Raw genomic sequence first — 18,702 nt, 5'->3', positions numbered from 1 at the left:
GTTAAAGTGTCCTCTAGGAGCATAAACGTGTGCTAAAGTGTCCTCTAGGAGCATAAACGTGTGCTAAAGTGTCCTCTAGGAGCATAAACGTGTGTTAAAGTGTCCTCTAGGAGCATAAACGTGTGTTAAAGTGTCCTCTAGGAGCATAAACGTGTGCTAAAGTGTCCTCTAGGAGCATAAACGTGTGTTAAAGTGTCCTCTAGGAGCATAAACGTGTGCTAAAGTGTCCTCTAGGAGCATAAACGTGTGCTAAAGTGTCCTCTAGGAGCCAAAACATGTGTTCTGGATTCTGAGGATCTGGTCCTGGCGGCGTTCGTGGGTCAGGGACCTTCAGGACTCACTGGACCGGTTCCCGGCCGAAGTACGCTTCCCCGTGTCTAGGAGGCGGTCCACGGTGGACCTGAAGTCCTGCTTGAGGAAATCGGACCGGCGGGTCTTTAAATCCTTGGTGGACCAGGACCACCGAGGAGGACTCAACCTCCCTGACGCGGGCTCCAGGGGCGGCGGGAGGTCTTGCCGCCGTGTACCCTCACGTGCCGGACACTTTAACACACGTTTATGCTCCTAGAGGACACTTTAACACACGTTTAAGCTCCTAGAGGACACTTTAGCACACGTTTATGCTCCTAGAGGACACTTTAACACACGTTTATGCTCCTAGAGGACACTTTAACACACGTTTATGCTCCTAGAGGACACGTTTATGCTCCTAGAGGACACTTTAACACACGTTTATGCTCCTAGAGGACACTTTAACACACGTTTATGCTCCTAGAGGACACTTTAGCACACGTTTATGCTCCTAGAGGACACTTTAACACACGTTTATGCTCCTAGAGGACACTTTAACACACGTTTATGCTCCTAGAGGACACTTTAACACACGTTTATGCTCCTAGAGGACACTTTAACACACGTTTATGCTCCTAGAGGACACTTTAACACACTTTTGCGAGGGAGCACCAAACGCGGGACCTTCACCAGTGACGGCCTTAAGGTTGGGGACGGGGTATGTGACGTCGGGGGGGAGGGGCGTGCGTACGTCCGTGTGACTGACGCTCCCCTCGAGGCGAGGCGAGGGCCACCGGCCAGCCTCTAGGAGTCTCTTTCTTATTTTTGGATGAGATGTGTTTTGATAAAAGGTTCGATGCCATTGTCTCTGAGGCGGGCGCGGCACCGCCGAGGCGCACATACCAAAGCATCCCGCGGCATTGTCACGTACGGTTTCCCCGGGTGACCTGCGTTGTTGTGATGCCGCGTTCTATATTTGGAGCCGTCCTGACGGGGCAGTGATGTGGAAGGGCCCGTATAAGAAGCCAAGAGAGAGACACGCGCACCAGACGCATCGCATCTTCCCCCGAGGACTGAAAACAACCCGGAGCGGTTCGATTCCCTGACGTCCGTCTGCTGAACTTGAACCTACGGGACGGTAAGACGCGCCGGACGCTCTCCCTCGGGCCGCGCTAGCTTCGCGTACGCGACGCCTGCGGGATTAGTCGGGGTTCGGTCCAGATGCAAATCGGCTTCATACCCACTCTAGGAGCAAAAACGTGTGTTAAAGTGTCCTCTAGGAGCCGAAAAACGTGTTAAAGTGTCCTCTAGGAGACTAAACGTGTCTTATAGGTTCCTCTAGAAGCCGAAAAACGTGTTAAAGTGTCCTCTAGGAGCCGTAATGTGTGTTAAAGTGTCCTCTAGGAGCATAAACGTGTGTTAAAGTGTCCTCTAGGAGCCGAAACGTGTCTTAAAGTGTCCTCTAGGAGACTAAACGTGTGTTAAAGTGTCCTCTAGGAGCCGAAAAACGTGTTAAAGTGTCCTCTAGGAGCCGTAATGTGTGTTAAAGTGTCCTCTAGGAGCATAAACGTTTGTTAAAGTGTCCTCTAGGAGCCGAAACGTGTCTTAAGGTGTCCTCTAGGAGACTAAACGTGTCTTAAAGTGTCCTCTAGGAGTATAAAAAGTGTCTTAAAGGTTCCTCTAGGAGCCGAAAAACGTGTTAAAGTGTCCTCTAGGAGCCGAAACGCGTGTTAAAGTGTCCTCTAGGAGACTAAACGTGTCTTAAAGGTTCCTCTAGGAGCCGAAACACGTGTTAAAGTGTCCTCTAGGAGCCGAAACGTGTCCTAAAGGTTCCTCTAGGAGCCTAAGGATCCCCCTGCCGGAGCTGCTGCGTCCCCCTTCCCCCTAGACCCGATCCAGGACCCGAGGCGGAGGATGAGACCTGATCCTGATCCCTGGAATCGTCTCACGTCAGAAGTGTCGCCCGGGGCGTAAAAGGCGACTCTACGGGTTATTTTTATCATTGGCATGTTTTGATTTTTTAATCAACATCAAAGACGCCCGGGGCCAAGGACACGCCCTCACCTGGAGCTGAACCAGCTCCTGAGTCTGAGGCGTGTCCTCTAGGAGCATAAACGTGTGTTAAAGTGTCCTCTAGGAGCATAAACGTGTGTTAAAGTGTCCTCTAGGAGCATAAACGTGTGTTAAAGTGTCCTCTAGGAGCATAAACGTGTGTTAAAGTGTCCTCTAGGAGCATAAACGTGTGCTAAAGTGTCCTCTAGGAGCATAAACGTGTGTTAAAGTGTCCTCTAGGAGACTAAACGTGTGTTAAAGTGTCCTCTAGGAGACTAAACGTGTGCTAAAGTGTCCTCTAGGAGCATAAACGTGTGTTAAAGTGTCCTCTAGGAGACTAAACGTGTGCTAAAGTGTCCTCTAGGAGCATAAACGTGTGCTAAAGTGTCCTCTAGGAGCCTAAACGTGTGCTAAAGTGTCCTCTAGGAGCATAAACGTGTGTTAAAGTGTCCTCTAGGAGCATAAACGTGTGTTAAAGTGTCCTCTAGGAGCATAAACGTGTGCTAAAGTGTCCTCTAGGAGCCTAAACGTGTGTTAAAGTGTCCTCTAGGAGCATAAACGTGTGCTAAAGTGTCCTCTAGGAGCATAAACGTGTGTTAAAGTGAGCATAAACGTGTGCTAAAGTGTCCTCTAGGAGCATAAACGTGTGCTAAAGTGTCCTCTAGGAGCATAAATGTGTGTTAAAGTGTCCTCTAGGAGCATAAACGTGTGTTAAAGTGTCCTCTAGGAGCATAAACGTGTGTTAAAGTGTCCGTTAGGAGCCTAAACGTGTGCTAAAGTGTCCTCTAGGAGCATAAACGTGTGTTAACGTGTCCTCTAGGAGCATAAACGTGTGCTAAAGTGTCCTCTAGGAGCATAAACGTGTGTTAAAGTGTCCTCTAGGAGCATAAACGTGTGTTAAAGTGTCCTCTAGGAGCATAAACGTGTGCTAAAGTGTCCTCTAGGAGCATAAACGTGTGTTAAAGTGTCCTCTAGGGGCATAAACGTGTGTTAAAGTATCCTCTAGGGGCATAAACGTGTGCTAAAGTGTCCTCTAGGAGCATAAACGTGTGTTAAAGTGAGCATAAACGTGTGCTAAAGTGTCCTCTAGGAGCATAAACGTGTGCTAAAGTGTCCTCTAGGAGCATAAATGTGTGTTAAAGTGTCCTCTAGGAGCATAAACGTGTGTTAAAGTGTCCTCTAGGAGCATAAACGTGTGTTAAAGTGTCCGTTAGGAGCCTAAACGTGTGCTAAAGTGTCCTCTAGGAGCATAAACGTGTGTTAAAGTGTCCTCTAGGAGCATAAACGTGTGCTAAAGTGCCCTCTAGGAGCATAAACGTGTGTTAAAGTGTCCTCTAGGAGCATAAACGTGTGTTAAAGTGTCCTCTAGGAGCATAAACATGTGTTAAAGTGTCCTCTAGGAGCATAAACGTGTGCTAAAGTGTCCTCTAAGAGCATAAACGTGTGTTAAAGTGTCCTCTAGGAGCATAAACGTGTGTTAAAGTGTCCTCTAGGAGCATAAACATGTGCTAAAGTGTCCTCTAGGAGCATAAACGTGTGTTAAAGTGTCCTCTAGGAGTCTAAACGTGTGTTAAAGTGTCCTCTAGGAGTCTAAACGTGTGTTAAAGTGTCCTCTAGGAGCATAAACGTGTGTTAAAGTGTCCTCTAGGAGCATAAACGTGTGTCAAAGTGTCCTCTAGGAGCATAAACGTGTGATAGTGTCCTCTAGGAGCATAAACGTGTGTTAAAGTGTCCTCTAGGAGTCTAAACGTGTGTTAAAGTGTCCTCTAGGAGCATAAACGTGTGTTAAAGTGTCCTCTAGGAGCATAAACGTAGGTTAAAGTGTCCTCTAGGAGCCTAAACGTGTGCTAAAGTGTCCTCTAGGAGCATAAACGTGTGCTAAAGTGTCCTCTAGGAGCATAAATGTGTGTTAAAGTGTCCTCTAGGAGCATAAACGTGTGTTAAAGTGTCCTCTAGGAGCATAAACGTGTGTTAAAGTGTCCTCTAGGAGCATAAACGTGTGCTAAAGTGTCCTCTAGGGGCATAAACGTAGGTTAAAGTGTCCTCTAGGAGCATAAACGTGTGTTAAAGTGTCCTCTAGGAGCATAAACGTGTGCTAAAGTGTCCTCTAGGAGCATAAACGTGTGCTAAAGTGTCCTCTAGGAGCATAAACGTGTGCTAAAGTGTCCTCTAGGAGCATAAACGTGTGTTAAAGTGTCCTCTAGGAGCATAAACGTGTGTTAAAGTGTCCTCTAGGAGCATAAACGTGTGTTAAAGTGTCCTCTAGGGGCATAAACGTGTCCTCTGTCTCCCTCTGAAGCAACACTCTAGGTTGACGCTCCATCATGGTGAAGCTGGGGTCACTGCTCCTCCTGTTGGCGGGTAAGCAACGGTGTCACAACGAGCAACTTTGTTGCCAAGGCAACAAAGTTGCTCGTTAATGTTTGTGATTGTCGTTGCAGTTGCTGCCGGCCAGGTCGTCGCACAGACCACTGACGCGACCACTACCGTCGCACCGACCACTGACGCACCCACAACTGTTGGACCGACCACTGACGCACCCACCACTGAAGCACCCACCACTGACGCACCCACAACTGTCGGACCGACCACTGATGCACCCACCACTGACGCACCGACCACTGAAGCACCCACAACTGTCGGACCGACCACTGATGCACCCACCACTGACGCACCCACCACTGACGCACCCACAACTATCGGACCGACCACTGATGCACCCACCACTGACGCACCGACCACTGAAGCACCCACAACTGTCGGACCGACCACTGATGCACCCACAACTGTTGGACCGACCACTGACGCTCCCACCACTGATGCACCCACCACTGACGCACCCACTACTGTTGGACCGACCACTGACGCACCCACCACTGACGCACCCACCACTGACGCACCCACTACTGTTGGACCGACCACTGACGCACCCACCACTGACGCACCCACCACTGACGCACCCACTACTGTTGGACCGACCACTGACGCACCCACCACTGACGCTCCCACCACTGACGCACTGACCACTAACGCACCCACGACTGTCGGACCGACCACTGACGCACCCACCACTGACGCACCCACCACTGACGCACCCACTACTGTTGGACCGACCACTGACGCACCCACGACTGTCGGACCGACCACTAACGCTCCCACCACTGATGCACCCACCACTGACGCACCCACAACTGTTGGACCGACCACTGACGCACCCACCACTGAAGCACCCACCACTGACGCACCCACAACTGTCGGACCGACCACTGATGCACCCACCACTGACGCACCGACCACTGAAGCACCCACAACTGTCGGACCGACCACTGATGCACCCACAACTGTTGGACCGACCACTGACGCACCCTACACTGATGCACCCACCACTGACGCACCCACTACTGTCGGACCGACCACTGACGCACCCACCACTGACGCATCCACCACTGACGCACCCACTACTGTCGGACCGACCACTAACGCTCCCACCACTGATGCACCCACCACTGTCGGACCGACCACTGACGCACCCACTACTGTCGGACCGACCACTGACGCACCCACCACTGACGCACCCACCACTGACGCACCCACAACTGTTGGACCGACCACTGACGCACCCACCACTGATGCACCCACCACTGACGCACCCACAACTGTTGGACCGACCACTGACGCACCGACCACTAATGCACCGACCACTGAAGCACCCACTACTGTCGGACCGACCACTGACGCACCCACTACTGTCGGACCGACCACTGACGCACCCACTACTGTCGGACCGACCACTGTCGGACCGACCACTGACGCACCGACCACTGACGCACCCACCACTGAAGCACCCACCACTGACGCACTGACCACTAACGCTCCCACCACTGACGCACCCACCACTGACGCACTGACCACTAATGCACCCACAACTGAAGCACCCACAACTGTTGGACCGACCACTAATGCACCCACGACTGTTGGACCGACCACTGACGCAGCCACCACTGACGCAGCCACCACTGACGCAGCCACCACTGACGCACCGACCACTGACGCACCCACCACTGACGCACCCACCACTGACGCACCCACTACTGTCGGACCGACCACTGACGCACCCACTACTGTCGGACCGACCACTGAAGCACCGACCACTGACGCACCCACCACTGTTGGACCGACCACTGACGCACCCACTACTGTCGGACCGACCACTGACGCACCCACCACTGACGCACCCACCACTGATGCACCCACCACTGATGCACCCACCACTGAAGCACCCACAACTGTTGGACCGACCACTGACGCACCCACCACTGACGCACCCACTACTGTCGGACAGACCACTGACGCACCCACCACTGACGCACCCACCGACTTACCCACTGACGCACCCACTGACGCACCCACTGACGTACCGACCGACGCACCCACCGACGCACCCACTGACGCACCCACTGACGCACCCACTGACGTACCGACCGACGCACCCACCGACGCACCCACCGACGCACCCACTGACGCACCCACCGACGCACCCACCGACGCACCCACCGACGCACCCACCGACGCACCCACCGACGCACCCACTGACGCACCCACTGACGCACCCACCGACGCACCCACTGACGCACCCACTGACGCACCAACCGACGCACCCACTGACGCACCCACCGACGCACCGACTGACGCACCCACTGACGCACCCACTGACGCACCCACCGACGCACCCACTGACGCACCCACCGACGCACCCACTGACGCACCCACAGACGCACCGACTGACGCACCCACTGACGCACCAACCGACGCACCCACTGACGCACCCACCGACGCACCTACTGACGCACCCACCGACGCACCCACTGACGCACCCACCGACGCACCAACCGACGCACCCACTGACGCACCAACCGACGCACCCACTGACGCACCCACCGACGCACCCACCGACGCACCCACTGACGCACCCACCGACGCACCCACTGACGCACCCACCGACGCACCCACTGACGCACCAACCGACGCACCCACTAACGCACCAACCGACGCACCCACTGATGCACCCACCACTGACGCACCGACCGACGCACCCACCGACGCACCGACCGACGCACCGACCGACGCACCGACCGACGCACCCACTGACGCACCCACCGACGCACCCACTGACGCACCGACTGACGCACCCACCGACGCACCCACCGACGCACCCACCGACGCACCCACTGACGCACCCACCGACGCACCCACCGACGCACCCACCGACGCACCCACCGACGCACCCACCGACTCACCCACCGACGCACCCACTGACGCACCCACCGACGCACCCACCGACGCACCCACCGACGCCGCACCCACTGACGCACCCACCGACGCACCCACCGACGCACCAACCGACGCACCCACTGACGCACCCACCGACGCACCCACCGACGCACCCACTGACGCACCCACCGACGCACCCACCGACGCACCCACTGACGCACCCACAGACGCACCCACCGACGCACCCACCGACGCACCCACTGACGCACCCACAGACGCACCCACTGACGCACCCACTGACGCACCCACTGACGCACCGACCGACGCACCCACTGACGCACCCACCGACTCACCCACCGACGCACCCACCGACGCACCCACCGACGGCGCACCCACCGACGGTGCACCCACCGACGGCGCACCCACCGACGCCGCACCCACCGCCGCCGCACCCACGATTGTGTGCACCGCCACCGGCAACGCCGTCATCGACTTCTTCGGGCGGGTCCACGTGGTCCAGGATCAGTGCTCGTACACCCTGCTGAGGCCCACGGCGAGTAACGGGTTCCAGCTCATCGCGGCGTACCGCGAGCGCCGCCGCAAAGACGTGCCGCTCCTCGACCGCGTCCTCATCAAGCTGAACGTAGCCGTCATCGTCCTGGAGCAGAACGGAAGAGTTCAGGTGAGCAGTAGGCTAACGTTAGCTACGTGTTTAAGGTGGTAGGCTAACGTTACGTACGTGTTTAAGGTGGTAGGCTAACGTTACTTACGTGTTTAAGGTGGTAGGCTAACGTTACGTACATGTTTAAGGTGGTAGGCTAACGTTACTTACGTGTTTTAAGGTGGTAGGCTAATGTTACTTACATGTTTAAGGTGGTAGGCTAACGTTACGTACATGTTTAAGGTGGTAGGCTAACGTTACGTACATGTTTAAGGTGGTAGGCTAACGTTACGTACATGTTTAAGGTGGTAGGCTAACGTTACGTACGTGTTTAAGGTGGTAGGCTAACGTTACGTACGTGTTTAAGGTGGTAGGCTAATGTTACTTACATGTTTAAGGTGGTAGGCTAACGTTACTTACATGTTTAAGGTGGTAGGCTAACGTTACTTACATGTTTAAGGTGGTAGGCTACCGTTACGTACGTGTTTAAGGTGGTAGGCTAACGTTACGTACGTGTTTAAGGTGGTAGGCTAATGTTATTTACATGTTTAAGGTGGTACGTCGTGTTAGCTAACGTTACTTAGATATTTAAGGTGGTCGGTCATGTTAGCTAACGTTTCTTACATATTTAAGGTGGTAGGTCGTGTTAGCTAACGTTATTTAAATGTTTAAGGTGGTCAGTCCTGTTAGGTAACGTTACTAACATGTTTTAAGGTGGTAGGCTAATGTTACTTACATGTTTTAAGGTGGTAGGTCGTGTTAGCTAACGTTTCTTACATATTTAAGGTGGTAGGTCGTGTTAGCTAACGTTACTTACATGTTTTAAAGTGGTAGGGCGTGTTAGCTAACGTTTCTTACATGTTTAAGGTGGTAGGTTTTGTTAGCTAACGTTTCTTACATATTTAATGTGGTAGGTCTTGTCAGCTAACGTTCCTTACATGTTTTAAGGTGGTAGGTCTTGTTAGCTAACGTTACTTACACTTTTTAAGGTGGTAGGCTAACGTTTCTTACATGTTTAAGGTGGTAGGTCTTGTTAGCTAACGTTCCTTACATGTTTTAAGGTGGTATGTCATGTTAGCTAACGTTACTTACATGTTTTAAGGTGGTATGTCATGTAAGCTAACGTTACTTACATGTTTTAAGGTGGTAGGTTGTGTTAGCTAACGTTTCTTACATGTTTACTGTGGTGAGCTAACGTTACTTACATGTTTTAAGGTGGTAGGCTAACATGTCCTACATGTTTAAGGTGGTAGGTCGTGTTAGCTAACGTTACTTACATGTTTTAAGGTGGTAGGCTGACATTTCTTACATGTTTAAGGTGGTAGGTCATGTTAGCTAACGTTACTTAGATATTTAAGGTGGTTGGTCATGTTAGCTAACGTTACGCATATGTACTCCCCCTTGTCCGCCGCGACGCAGGTCACCGAAATCGAACCGCCGGAGCTCACCGCCACGCCCCAGCTCTTCGCCGGCGTGGCGCTCTCCAAGGACGCCGCCGGGATCACCGCCAGGTTGCCTCCGGCGCTCTCCGGCCTGACCGTCGTCTTCGACGGCAAAACTGTGCACGTGTCAGGTACGGGGCGCTACGTCGGCTACGTCGGCTACGTCGGCTACGCACGTGAGTATTCAGGGTTACGGGGGTTCAGCGGTTTTGTCTTTGTCTCCCCCGGCAACAGGACCCGACGAGGCGGTGACGGGCTTGTGCGGCCACGCCCCCGATCCCGCCGTGACCACCACCACGGACGACGAGAAGGCCGTTAGCTTCGGGCTAATCGGGTACGAACTTTAGCTAACGTTACTTACATGTTTTAAGGTGGTAGGCTAACGTTACTTACATATTTAAGGTGGTAGGCTAACATTCCTTACATGTTTAAGGTGGAAGGCTAACGTTACTTACATGTTTAAGGTGGTAGGCTAACGTTACCTACATATTTAAGGTGGTAGGACATTTTAGCTAACGTTACTTACATGTATCGGTGGTAGGTCATGTTAGCTAACGTTACTTACATGTTTAAGGTGGTAGGTCGTGTTAGCTAACGTTACTTACGTGTTTAAGGTGGTAGGCTAATGTTACTTACGTGTTTAAGGTGGTAGGTTGTGTAAGCTAACGTTACTTACATGTTTAAGGTGGTAGGCTTACGTTACTTACATGTTTAAGGTGGTAGGCTAACGTTACTTACATGTTTTAAGGTGGTAGGCTAACGTTGCTTACGTGTTTAAAGGTGGTAGGCTAACGTTACTTACATGTTTAAGGTGGTAGGCTAACGTTACCTACATATTTAAGGTGGTAGGACATTTTAGCTAACGTTACTTACATGTATCGGTGGTAGGTCATGTTAGCTAACGTTACTTACATGTTTAAGGTGGTAGGTCGTGTTAGCTAACGTTACTTACGTGTTTAAGGTGGTAGGCTAATGTTACTTACGTGTTTAAGGTGGTAGGTCGTGTTAGCTAACGTTACTTACGTGTTTAAGGTGGTAGGCTAACGTTACTTACATGTTTAAGGTGGTAGGCTTACGTTACTTACATGTTTAAGGTGGTAGGCTAATGTTACTTACATGTTTAAGGTGGTAGGCTAATGTTACTTACATGTTTAAGGTGGTAGGCTAACGTTACCTACATGTTTTAAGGTGGTATTTCATGTCTCCCCCCAGCTGCGAGACCCAGTTCAGCGACGTCCCCGACGCTAACATCAACTGCACCGTCGCGACTGCACGGTAAGACCCCATCGACACGGGGGGGGGGGGTGGGGCGGGGGTTGTTCTGGGACCTCGACCACTGACTATCACCCTTGCTCCCCCCTCCGCCGGATCAGGTGCGACCTCCTGAACGAGGCGCCCTTCACCGCCTGCCACGGCCTCACCGACCCGGCGCCCTTCGTGACCGCCTGCCGGAACACCTCCTGCGACTACCCGCTGCTCGAGGGTCTCAAGTGCCAGTTCTTCCAGGCGTACGCCGAGTCCTGCTACCTGAAGCACGGCGTCGCGCTGGACTGGAGGGCGCAGACCGGCTGCGGTAAGTTCCACCGTTCGATATCACTGATTTGTGTTTGATACCCCCAACCGCCGTCGCACCTACAACCGCTGTCACACCTACAACCGCCGCCGCACCTACCGCCGACGCAACCACCGCCATAGCACCTACCACCGTCACACCTACGACTGTCACACCTACGACTGTCTTACCTACGTTCCACCTACCGCCGTCGCACCTACCGCCGCCGCTCCTACCTCCGTCGCACCTACCACCGTCGCTCATACCGCCGCCCCACCTACCGCCGACGCACCTATCGCCGACGCAACCACCGCCGTCGCACCTACGACTGTCGCACACACCACGGTCGCACCTACGCCGCACCTACGCCGCACCTAAGCCGCACCTACCGGCGTCGTACCTACCGGCGTCGTACCTACCGGCGTAGCACCTACCGCCATCGCAACCACTGCCGTCGCACCTGTCACCGTCGGACCCTCTACCGTCGCACCAACCATCGCCGCACCTACCGTCATCGCACCTACCGCCGTCGCACCTACGCCGCACCTACCGCCGTCGCACCTAACGTTACCTACATATTTAAGGTGGTAGGTCATGTTAGCTAACGTTACTTACATGTTTTAAGGTGGTAGGTCATGTTAGCTAACATTACTTACATGTTTTAAGGTGGTAGGTCGTGTTAGCTAACGTAACTTACATATTTAAGGTGGTAGGTCATGTTAGCTAACGTTACTTACATGTTTAAGGTGGTAGGTCATGCTAGCTAACGTTTCTTACATATTTAAGGTGGTAGGTCGTGTTAGCTAACGTTACTTACATGTTTTAAGGTGGTAGGCTAACGTTACTTACATGTTTTAAGGTGGTAGGTCATGTTAGCTAACGTTACTTACATATTTAAGGTGGTAGGTCGTGTTAGCTAACGTTACTTACATGTTTTAAGGTGGTAGGCTAACGTTACTTACATGTTTTAAGGTGGTAGGTCGTGTTAGCTAACGTTACTTACATGTTTTAAGGTGGTAGGTCGTGTTAGCTAACGTAATTTACATATTTAAGGTGGTAGGTCATGTTAGCTAACGTTATTTACATGTTTTAAGGTGGTAGGTCGTGTTAGCTAACGGTACTTGCGTGTTTTAAAGTGGTAGGTCGTGTTAGCTAACGTTACTTACATATTTAAGGTGGTAGGTCGTGTTAGCTAACGTAACTTACATATTTAAGGTGGTAGGTCGTGTTTGTTTTGATTGTGAATGTTCTTTGTGTGTGTGTGTGTGTGTGTGTGTGTGTGTGTGTGTGTGTGTGTGTGTGTGTGTGTGTGTGTGTGTGTGTGTGTGTGTGTGTGTGTGTGTGTGTGTAGCCGCTGCCCCTCAGCCCTTTTGTCCGCAGTACTGCGTCCAACACGAGTTCTGCGAGGAGAGCCCCGCCGTCGGGAGCCACTGCCTCTGCCGGGCGACGTTCGCCTCAACGTACAGACCGACAGACTCTTTAGGTAACGTGGGTCGTGCTAGCTAACGTTACTAGCATGTTTTAAGGTGGTAGGTTAACGTTACTAGCATGTTTAAGGTGGTAGGCTAACATTACTTACGTGTTTAAGGTGGTAGGCTAACGTTACATACATGTTTAAGGTGGTAGGCTAACATTACTTACATGTTTAAGGTGGTAGGCTAACGTTAGTTACATGTTTAAGGTGGTAGGCTAACGTAACTTACATGTTTAAGGTGGTAGGCTAACGTTAGTTACATGTTTAAGGTGGTAGGCTAACGTAACTTACATGTTTAAGGTGGTAGGCTAACGTTATTTACATTTTTAAGGTGGTAGGCTAACGTTACTTAAATGTTTTAAGGTGGTAGGCTAACGTTACTTACATGTTTTAAGGTGGTAGGCTAACGTTACTTACATGTTTTAGGTGGCAGGCTAACGTTACATATTTAAGGTGGTAGGTCGTGTTAGCTAACGTTTCTTACATATTTAAGGTGGTAGGTCGTTTTAGCTAACGTTTCTTTAATATTTCAGGTGGTAGGTCATGTTAGCTAACGTTTCTTACATATTTAAGGTGGTAAGTCGTGTTAGCTAACGTAACTTAACTGTTTAAGGTGGTAGGCTAACGTTAGTTACATTTTTAAGGTGGTAGGCTAACGTTATTTACATTTTTAAGGTGGTAGGCTAACGTTACTTAAATGTTTTAAGGTGGTAGGCTAACGTTACTTACATGTTTTAAGGTGGTAGGCTAACGTTACTTACATGTTTTAGGTGGCAGGCTAACGTTACATATTTAAGGTGGTAGGTCGTGTTAGCTAACGTTTCTTACATATTTAAGGTGGTAGGTCGTGTTAGCTAACGTTTCTTACATATTTATGGTGGTAGGTCGTTTTAGCTAACGTTTCTTTAATATTTAAGGTGGTAGGTCGTGTAAGCCAACGTTTCTCACATATTTAAGGTGGTAGGTCATGTTAGCTAACGTTTCTTACATATTTAAGGTGGTAAGTCGTGTTAGCTAACATAACTTAACTGTTTAAGGTGGTAGGCTAACGTTACTTACATGTTTAAGGTGGTAGGCTAACGTTATTGACATGTTTTAAGGTGGTAGGCTAACGTTACTTACATGTTTTAAGGTGGTAGGCTAACGTTCCTTACATGTTTAAGGTGGTAGTCTAACGTTACTTACATGTTTAAGGTGGTAGGCTAACGTTACTTACATGTTTAAGGTGGTAGGCTAAAGTTACTTAAATGTTTTAAGGTGGTAGTCTAACGTCACTTACATGTTTAAGATGGTAGGCTAACGTTACTTAAATGTTTTAAGGTGGTAGGCTAATGTTACTTACATGTTTTAAGGTGGTAGACTAACGTTACTTACATGTTTTAAGGTGGTAGGCTAACGTTACTTACATGTTTAAGGTGGTAGGCTAACGTTATTTACATTTTTAAGATGGTAGGCTAACTTTACTAACATCTTTTAAGGTGGTAGGCTAACGTTACTTACATGTTTTAAGGTGGTAGGCTAACGTTACTTACATGTTTAAGGTGGTAGGCTAACGTTATTTACATTTTTAAGGTGGTAGGCTAACGTTACTTACATGTTTAAGGTGGTAGGCTAACGTTACTTACATGTTTAAGGTGGTAGGCTAACGTTATTTACATTTTTAAGGTGGTAGGCTAACGTTACTTACATGTTTAAGGTGGTAGGCTAACGTTACTTACATGTTTAAGGTGGTAGTCTAACGTTACTTACATGTTTAAGGTGGTAGGCTAACGTTACTTACATGTTTTAAGGTGGTAGTCTAACGTTACTTACATGTTTAAGGTGGTAGGCTAACGTTACTAGCATGTTTAAGGTGGTAGGCTAACATTACTTACATGTTTAAGGTGGTAGGCTAACGTTACTTACATGTTTAAGGTGGTAGGCTAACGTTACTTACATGTTTAAGGTGGTAGGCTAACGTTACTTACATGTTTTAAGGTGGTAGGCTAACGTTATTTACATGTTTTAAGGTTTTTAGCTAACGTTTCTTAGATATTTAAGGTGGTAGGTCATGTTAGCTAACGTTTCTTACATGTTTTAAGGTGGTAGGCTAACGTAACTAACAAATTTTAAGGTAGTACAGGTACAGACCGACGTACAAGCAAGCTAGCTAGCTTACGTTGTATTCTGACGTTGTCCTGTCGGGCGCTCAGGGGATCCGACGGTGTGCGCCGACGGCTCCGCCTCCCTGACGCTGGTCGGGTGTCTGCTGACGGAGATCGGCGTGGACTACACCACCCTACACCTCCGCGACCCCGACTGCAAAGGAGAAGTTGACGAGTCCAACATGGTGACGTTCAGCTTCGACAGCGGAAACACGTGCGGGACGGAGGTCTTGGTGAGTGCTCATGTTAGCTAACGTTACTTAGGTGTTTTAAGGTGGTAGGCTAACGTTACTTAGGTGTTTTAAGGTGGTAGGCTAACGTTACTTAGGTGTTTTAAGGTGGTAGGCTAACGTTATTTACATGTTTAAGGTGGTAGGCTAATGTTAGCTAACGTTACTTACGTGTTTTAAGGTGGTAGGTCGTGTTAGCTAACGTTACTTACATGTTTTAAGGTGGTAGGCTAATGTTACTTACAAGTTTATGGTAGTAGGTCACGTTAGCTAAAGTTACTTACATGTTTTAAGGTGGTAGGCTAACGTTACGACATGTTTTAAGGTGGTAGGTCACGTTAGCTAATGTTACTTAGGTGTTTTAAGGTGGTAGGCTAATGTTACTTACATGTTTTAAGGTGGTAGGTCGTGTTAGCTAGCGTAACTTAGGTGTTTTAAGGTGGTAGGCTAATGTTACTTACATTTTTTAAGGTGGTAGGCTAATGTTATATGCATGTTTTAAGGTGGTAGGTTGTGTTAGCTAACGTTACTTACATGTTTTAAGGTGGTAGGTCATGGTAGGCTAACAATACATAGATGTTTTAAGGTGGTAGGCTAACGTTACTTACATGTTTAAGGTGGTAAGCTAAAGTTACTTACATGATTAAGGTGGTAGGTCATGTTAGCTAACGTTACTTACATGTTTTAAGGTGGTAGGTCGTGTTAGCTAACGTTACTTACATATTTAAGGTGGTAGGCTAACATTTCTTACATGTTTAAGGTGGTAGGTCATGTAAGCTAATGTTACTTACATGTTTTAAGGTGGTCAGTCATTTTCGTCTACATATTTAAGGTGGTAGGTCATGTTAGCTAACGTTACATACATGTTTTAAGGTGGTAGGTCATGTTAGCTAACGTTACTAACATGTTTTAAGGTGGTAGATCATGTTAGCTAACGTTACTAACATGTTTTAAGGTAGTAGGTCATGTTAGCTAACGTTATTAACATGTTTTAAGGTGGAAGGCTAACGTTATGTACATGTTTTAAGGTGGTAGGTCGTGTTAGCCCACAATACATACATGTTTAGGGTGGTAGGTCGTGTTAGCTAACGTTACTTACATATTTTAAGGTGGTAAGTCATGTTAGCTGATGTTACTTACATGTTTTAAGGTGGTAGGTTGTGTTAGCTAACGTTGGTTACATGTTTTAAGGTGGTAGATCGTGTTAGCTAACGTTACTTACGTGTGTGTTTCCGTCACATCGCAGAGGAACAACAGCCAACTCATCTACAAGAACGCCGTCGTCAGGGACAACAGCTCCGACTTGATCAACCGCGACGTCGAATTCCAAATCGACTTCTCCTGCTTCTACGCCGACGACAACGCCGTCAGGAGCGTGTCCTTCAAGATCAGGGACAGGTGTGTGTGCGGTGGTAGGCTAACGTTGCTAGCATGTTTAAGGTGGTAGGTTAATGTTACTAACATGTTTAAGGTGGTAGGCTAACGTTGCTAGCATGTTTAAGGTGGTAGGCTAACGTTACTTATATGTTAAAGGTGGTAGGCTAACGTTACTTACATGTTTTAAGGTGGTAGGTCGTGTTAGCTAACGTTACTAACAAGTTTTAAGGTGGTAGGTCATGTTAGCTAACGTTACTAACATGTTTTAAGGTGGTAGGCTAACGTTACTCACATGTTTAAGGTGGTAGACTAACAATACTAGCATGTTTAAGGTGGTAGGCTAACGTTACTTACATGTTTAGGTGGTAGGCTAACATTACTAACATGTTTAAGGTGGTAAACTAACGTTACTTACATGTTTAAGGTGGTAGGCTAACGTTACTTACATGTTTTAAGGTGGTAGGCTATCGTTTCTCACATGTTTAAGGTGGTAGGCTAACGTTACTTACATGTTTAAGGTGGTAGGCCAACGTTACTTAAATGTTTAAGGTGGTAGGCTAACGTAACTTAAATGTTTAAGGTGGTAGGCTAACGTTACTTACATGTTTTAAGGGCGTAGGCTAACGTTAACGTGTGTGTCTCCAGCTCCGTGGTGCTCGACATCGAGTCGGGCGTGTGGAACTACACCCTGATGATGAGCGCCTACACCGACGCCGACCTCCTGAACCCGGTAGACGCGGACACCAAGATCCGCCTGGGCGAGCCCGTGTGGGTGGAGCTAGCCACGACGGGCCTGGACCCGAACATGGTCGTCATAGTGACCGACTCCTGCTGGGCGACCAGTCGGCAGTCGCCTGACGGCGCGCCGCGGTACGACCTCGTCGTCGACGGGTGAGGACGAAAAACACGCGAGACTTCGCCGGCGGCCGTACGATATTAGCATTAGCTACATGTTTAAGGTGGTAGGCTAAGGTTCATTACGTGTTTAAGGTGGTAGGCTAAGGTTCATTACGTGTTTAAGGTGGTAGGCTAACGTTACTTACGCGTTTAAGGTGGTAGGCTAACGTTCCTTACGTGTTTAAGGTGGTAGGCTAACGTTACTTACATCTTTAAGGTGGTAGGCTAACGTTACTTACATGTTTAAGGTGGTAGGCTAGCGCTACCTACATGTTTAAGGTGGTAGGCTAACGTTACTCACGTGATTAAGGTGGTAGGCTAATGTTACTTACATGTATTAAGGTGGTAGGTCATGTTAGCTAATGTTACTAACATGTTTAAGGTGGTACGCTAACGTTATTTACGTATTTAAGGTGGTAGGCTAACATTACTAACATGTTTAAGGTGGTAGGCTAACTGCACTTACATGTTTTAAGGTGGTAGGTCATGTTAGCTAACGTTACTTACATGTTTTAAGGTGGTGGGTCGTGTTAGCTAACGTTACTTACATGTTTAAGGTGGTAGATCATGTTAGCTAACGTTACTAACATGTTTAAGGTGGTAGGCTAACGTTACTTACATGTTTTAAGGTGGCAGGTCATGTTAGCTAACGTTCCTTACGTGTTTTAAGGTGGTAAACTAACGTTACTTACATGTTTAAGGTGGTTGATCATGTTAGCTAACGTTACTTACATGTTTAAGGTGGTAGGTCATGTTCATCTACGAAGGTTTGTTATATATTTAAGGTGGCATGTAATGTTAGCTAATGTTACTTACATGTTTAAGGTGGTAGGCTAACTTTACTTACATGTTTAAGGTGGTAGGCTAACGTTGCCTACATGTTTAAGGTGGTAGGCTAATGTTACTTACATGTTTTAAGGTGGTAGGTCATGTTAGCTAACATTACTAACATATTTAAGGTGGTACGCTAACGGTACTTACGGGTTTAAGGTGGTAGGCTAACGTTAAACAATGCTAAAGCTAAACGCTAAACTTGCTAACGTTCCCTCTGTCCGACAGGCCTGCATCGCCAGGAGCCGTACGATATTAGCATTAGCTTCCGACGTCATCGCGCGTGTGTGTGTTTTGCCGTTTTCCCGCGCAGGTGCCCGAACGCCGAGGACCCGTCGGTGACGGTGGCGGGAAACGGGCGGGGGACGTCCAACGCCGTCTCCTTCCGGATGTTTCACTTCCCCGGTTACACCGACGAAGTCTACCTGCACTGCCGGGTGGAGCTGTGCCCCGCGCTAGGACCCTCCTGCGCTCCGGTAC

At 49.1% G+C, this 18,702-nt stretch overlaps 1 protein-coding gene across 1 annotated transcript in view; it reads left to right on the top strand.

The window, feature by feature from the left end:
• Window positions 1–1,224: 1,224 nt before the first annotated feature.
• Window positions 1,225–18,702, top strand: part of LOC310966273 (uncharacterized protein) — an 18,295-nt gene continuing 817 nt past the window's right edge. Inside the window, exons 1-12 of the mRNA XM_083940851.1 lie at window positions 1,225–1,429; window positions 4,643–4,704; window positions 4,785–8,296; window positions 9,695–9,848; window positions 9,952–10,051; window positions 10,930–10,992; window positions 11,091–11,290; window positions 12,621–12,752; window positions 14,936–15,120; window positions 16,364–16,515; window positions 17,140–17,385; window positions 18,536–18,698. Of these exons, the coding sequence (XP_083796977.1) occupies window positions 4,668–4,704; window positions 4,785–8,296; window positions 9,695–9,848; window positions 9,952–10,051; window positions 10,930–10,992; window positions 11,091–11,290; window positions 12,621–12,752; window positions 14,936–15,120; window positions 16,364–16,515; window positions 17,140–17,385; window positions 18,536–18,698 (4,944 nt within the window). The 5' untranslated portion in view covers window positions 1,225–1,429; window positions 4,643–4,667. The remainder of the gene's footprint in view (window positions 1,430–4,642; window positions 4,705–4,784; window positions 8,297–9,694; window positions 9,849–9,951; window positions 10,052–10,929; window positions 10,993–11,090; window positions 11,291–12,620; window positions 12,753–14,935; window positions 15,121–16,363; window positions 16,516–17,139; window positions 17,386–18,535; window positions 18,699–18,702) is intronic.

The sequence above is a fragment of the Echiichthys vipera genome (assembly GCF_963691815.1).
Source record: "Echiichthys vipera genome assembly, contig: SCAFFOLD_42, whole genome shotgun sequence".
NCBI lineage: Eukaryota > Metazoa > Chordata > Actinopteri > Perciformes > Trachinidae > Echiichthys > Echiichthys vipera.
The sequence above is the reverse complement of the archived record's forward strand: the minus strand, read 5'-3'. Positions and strand labels throughout refer to the sequence as shown.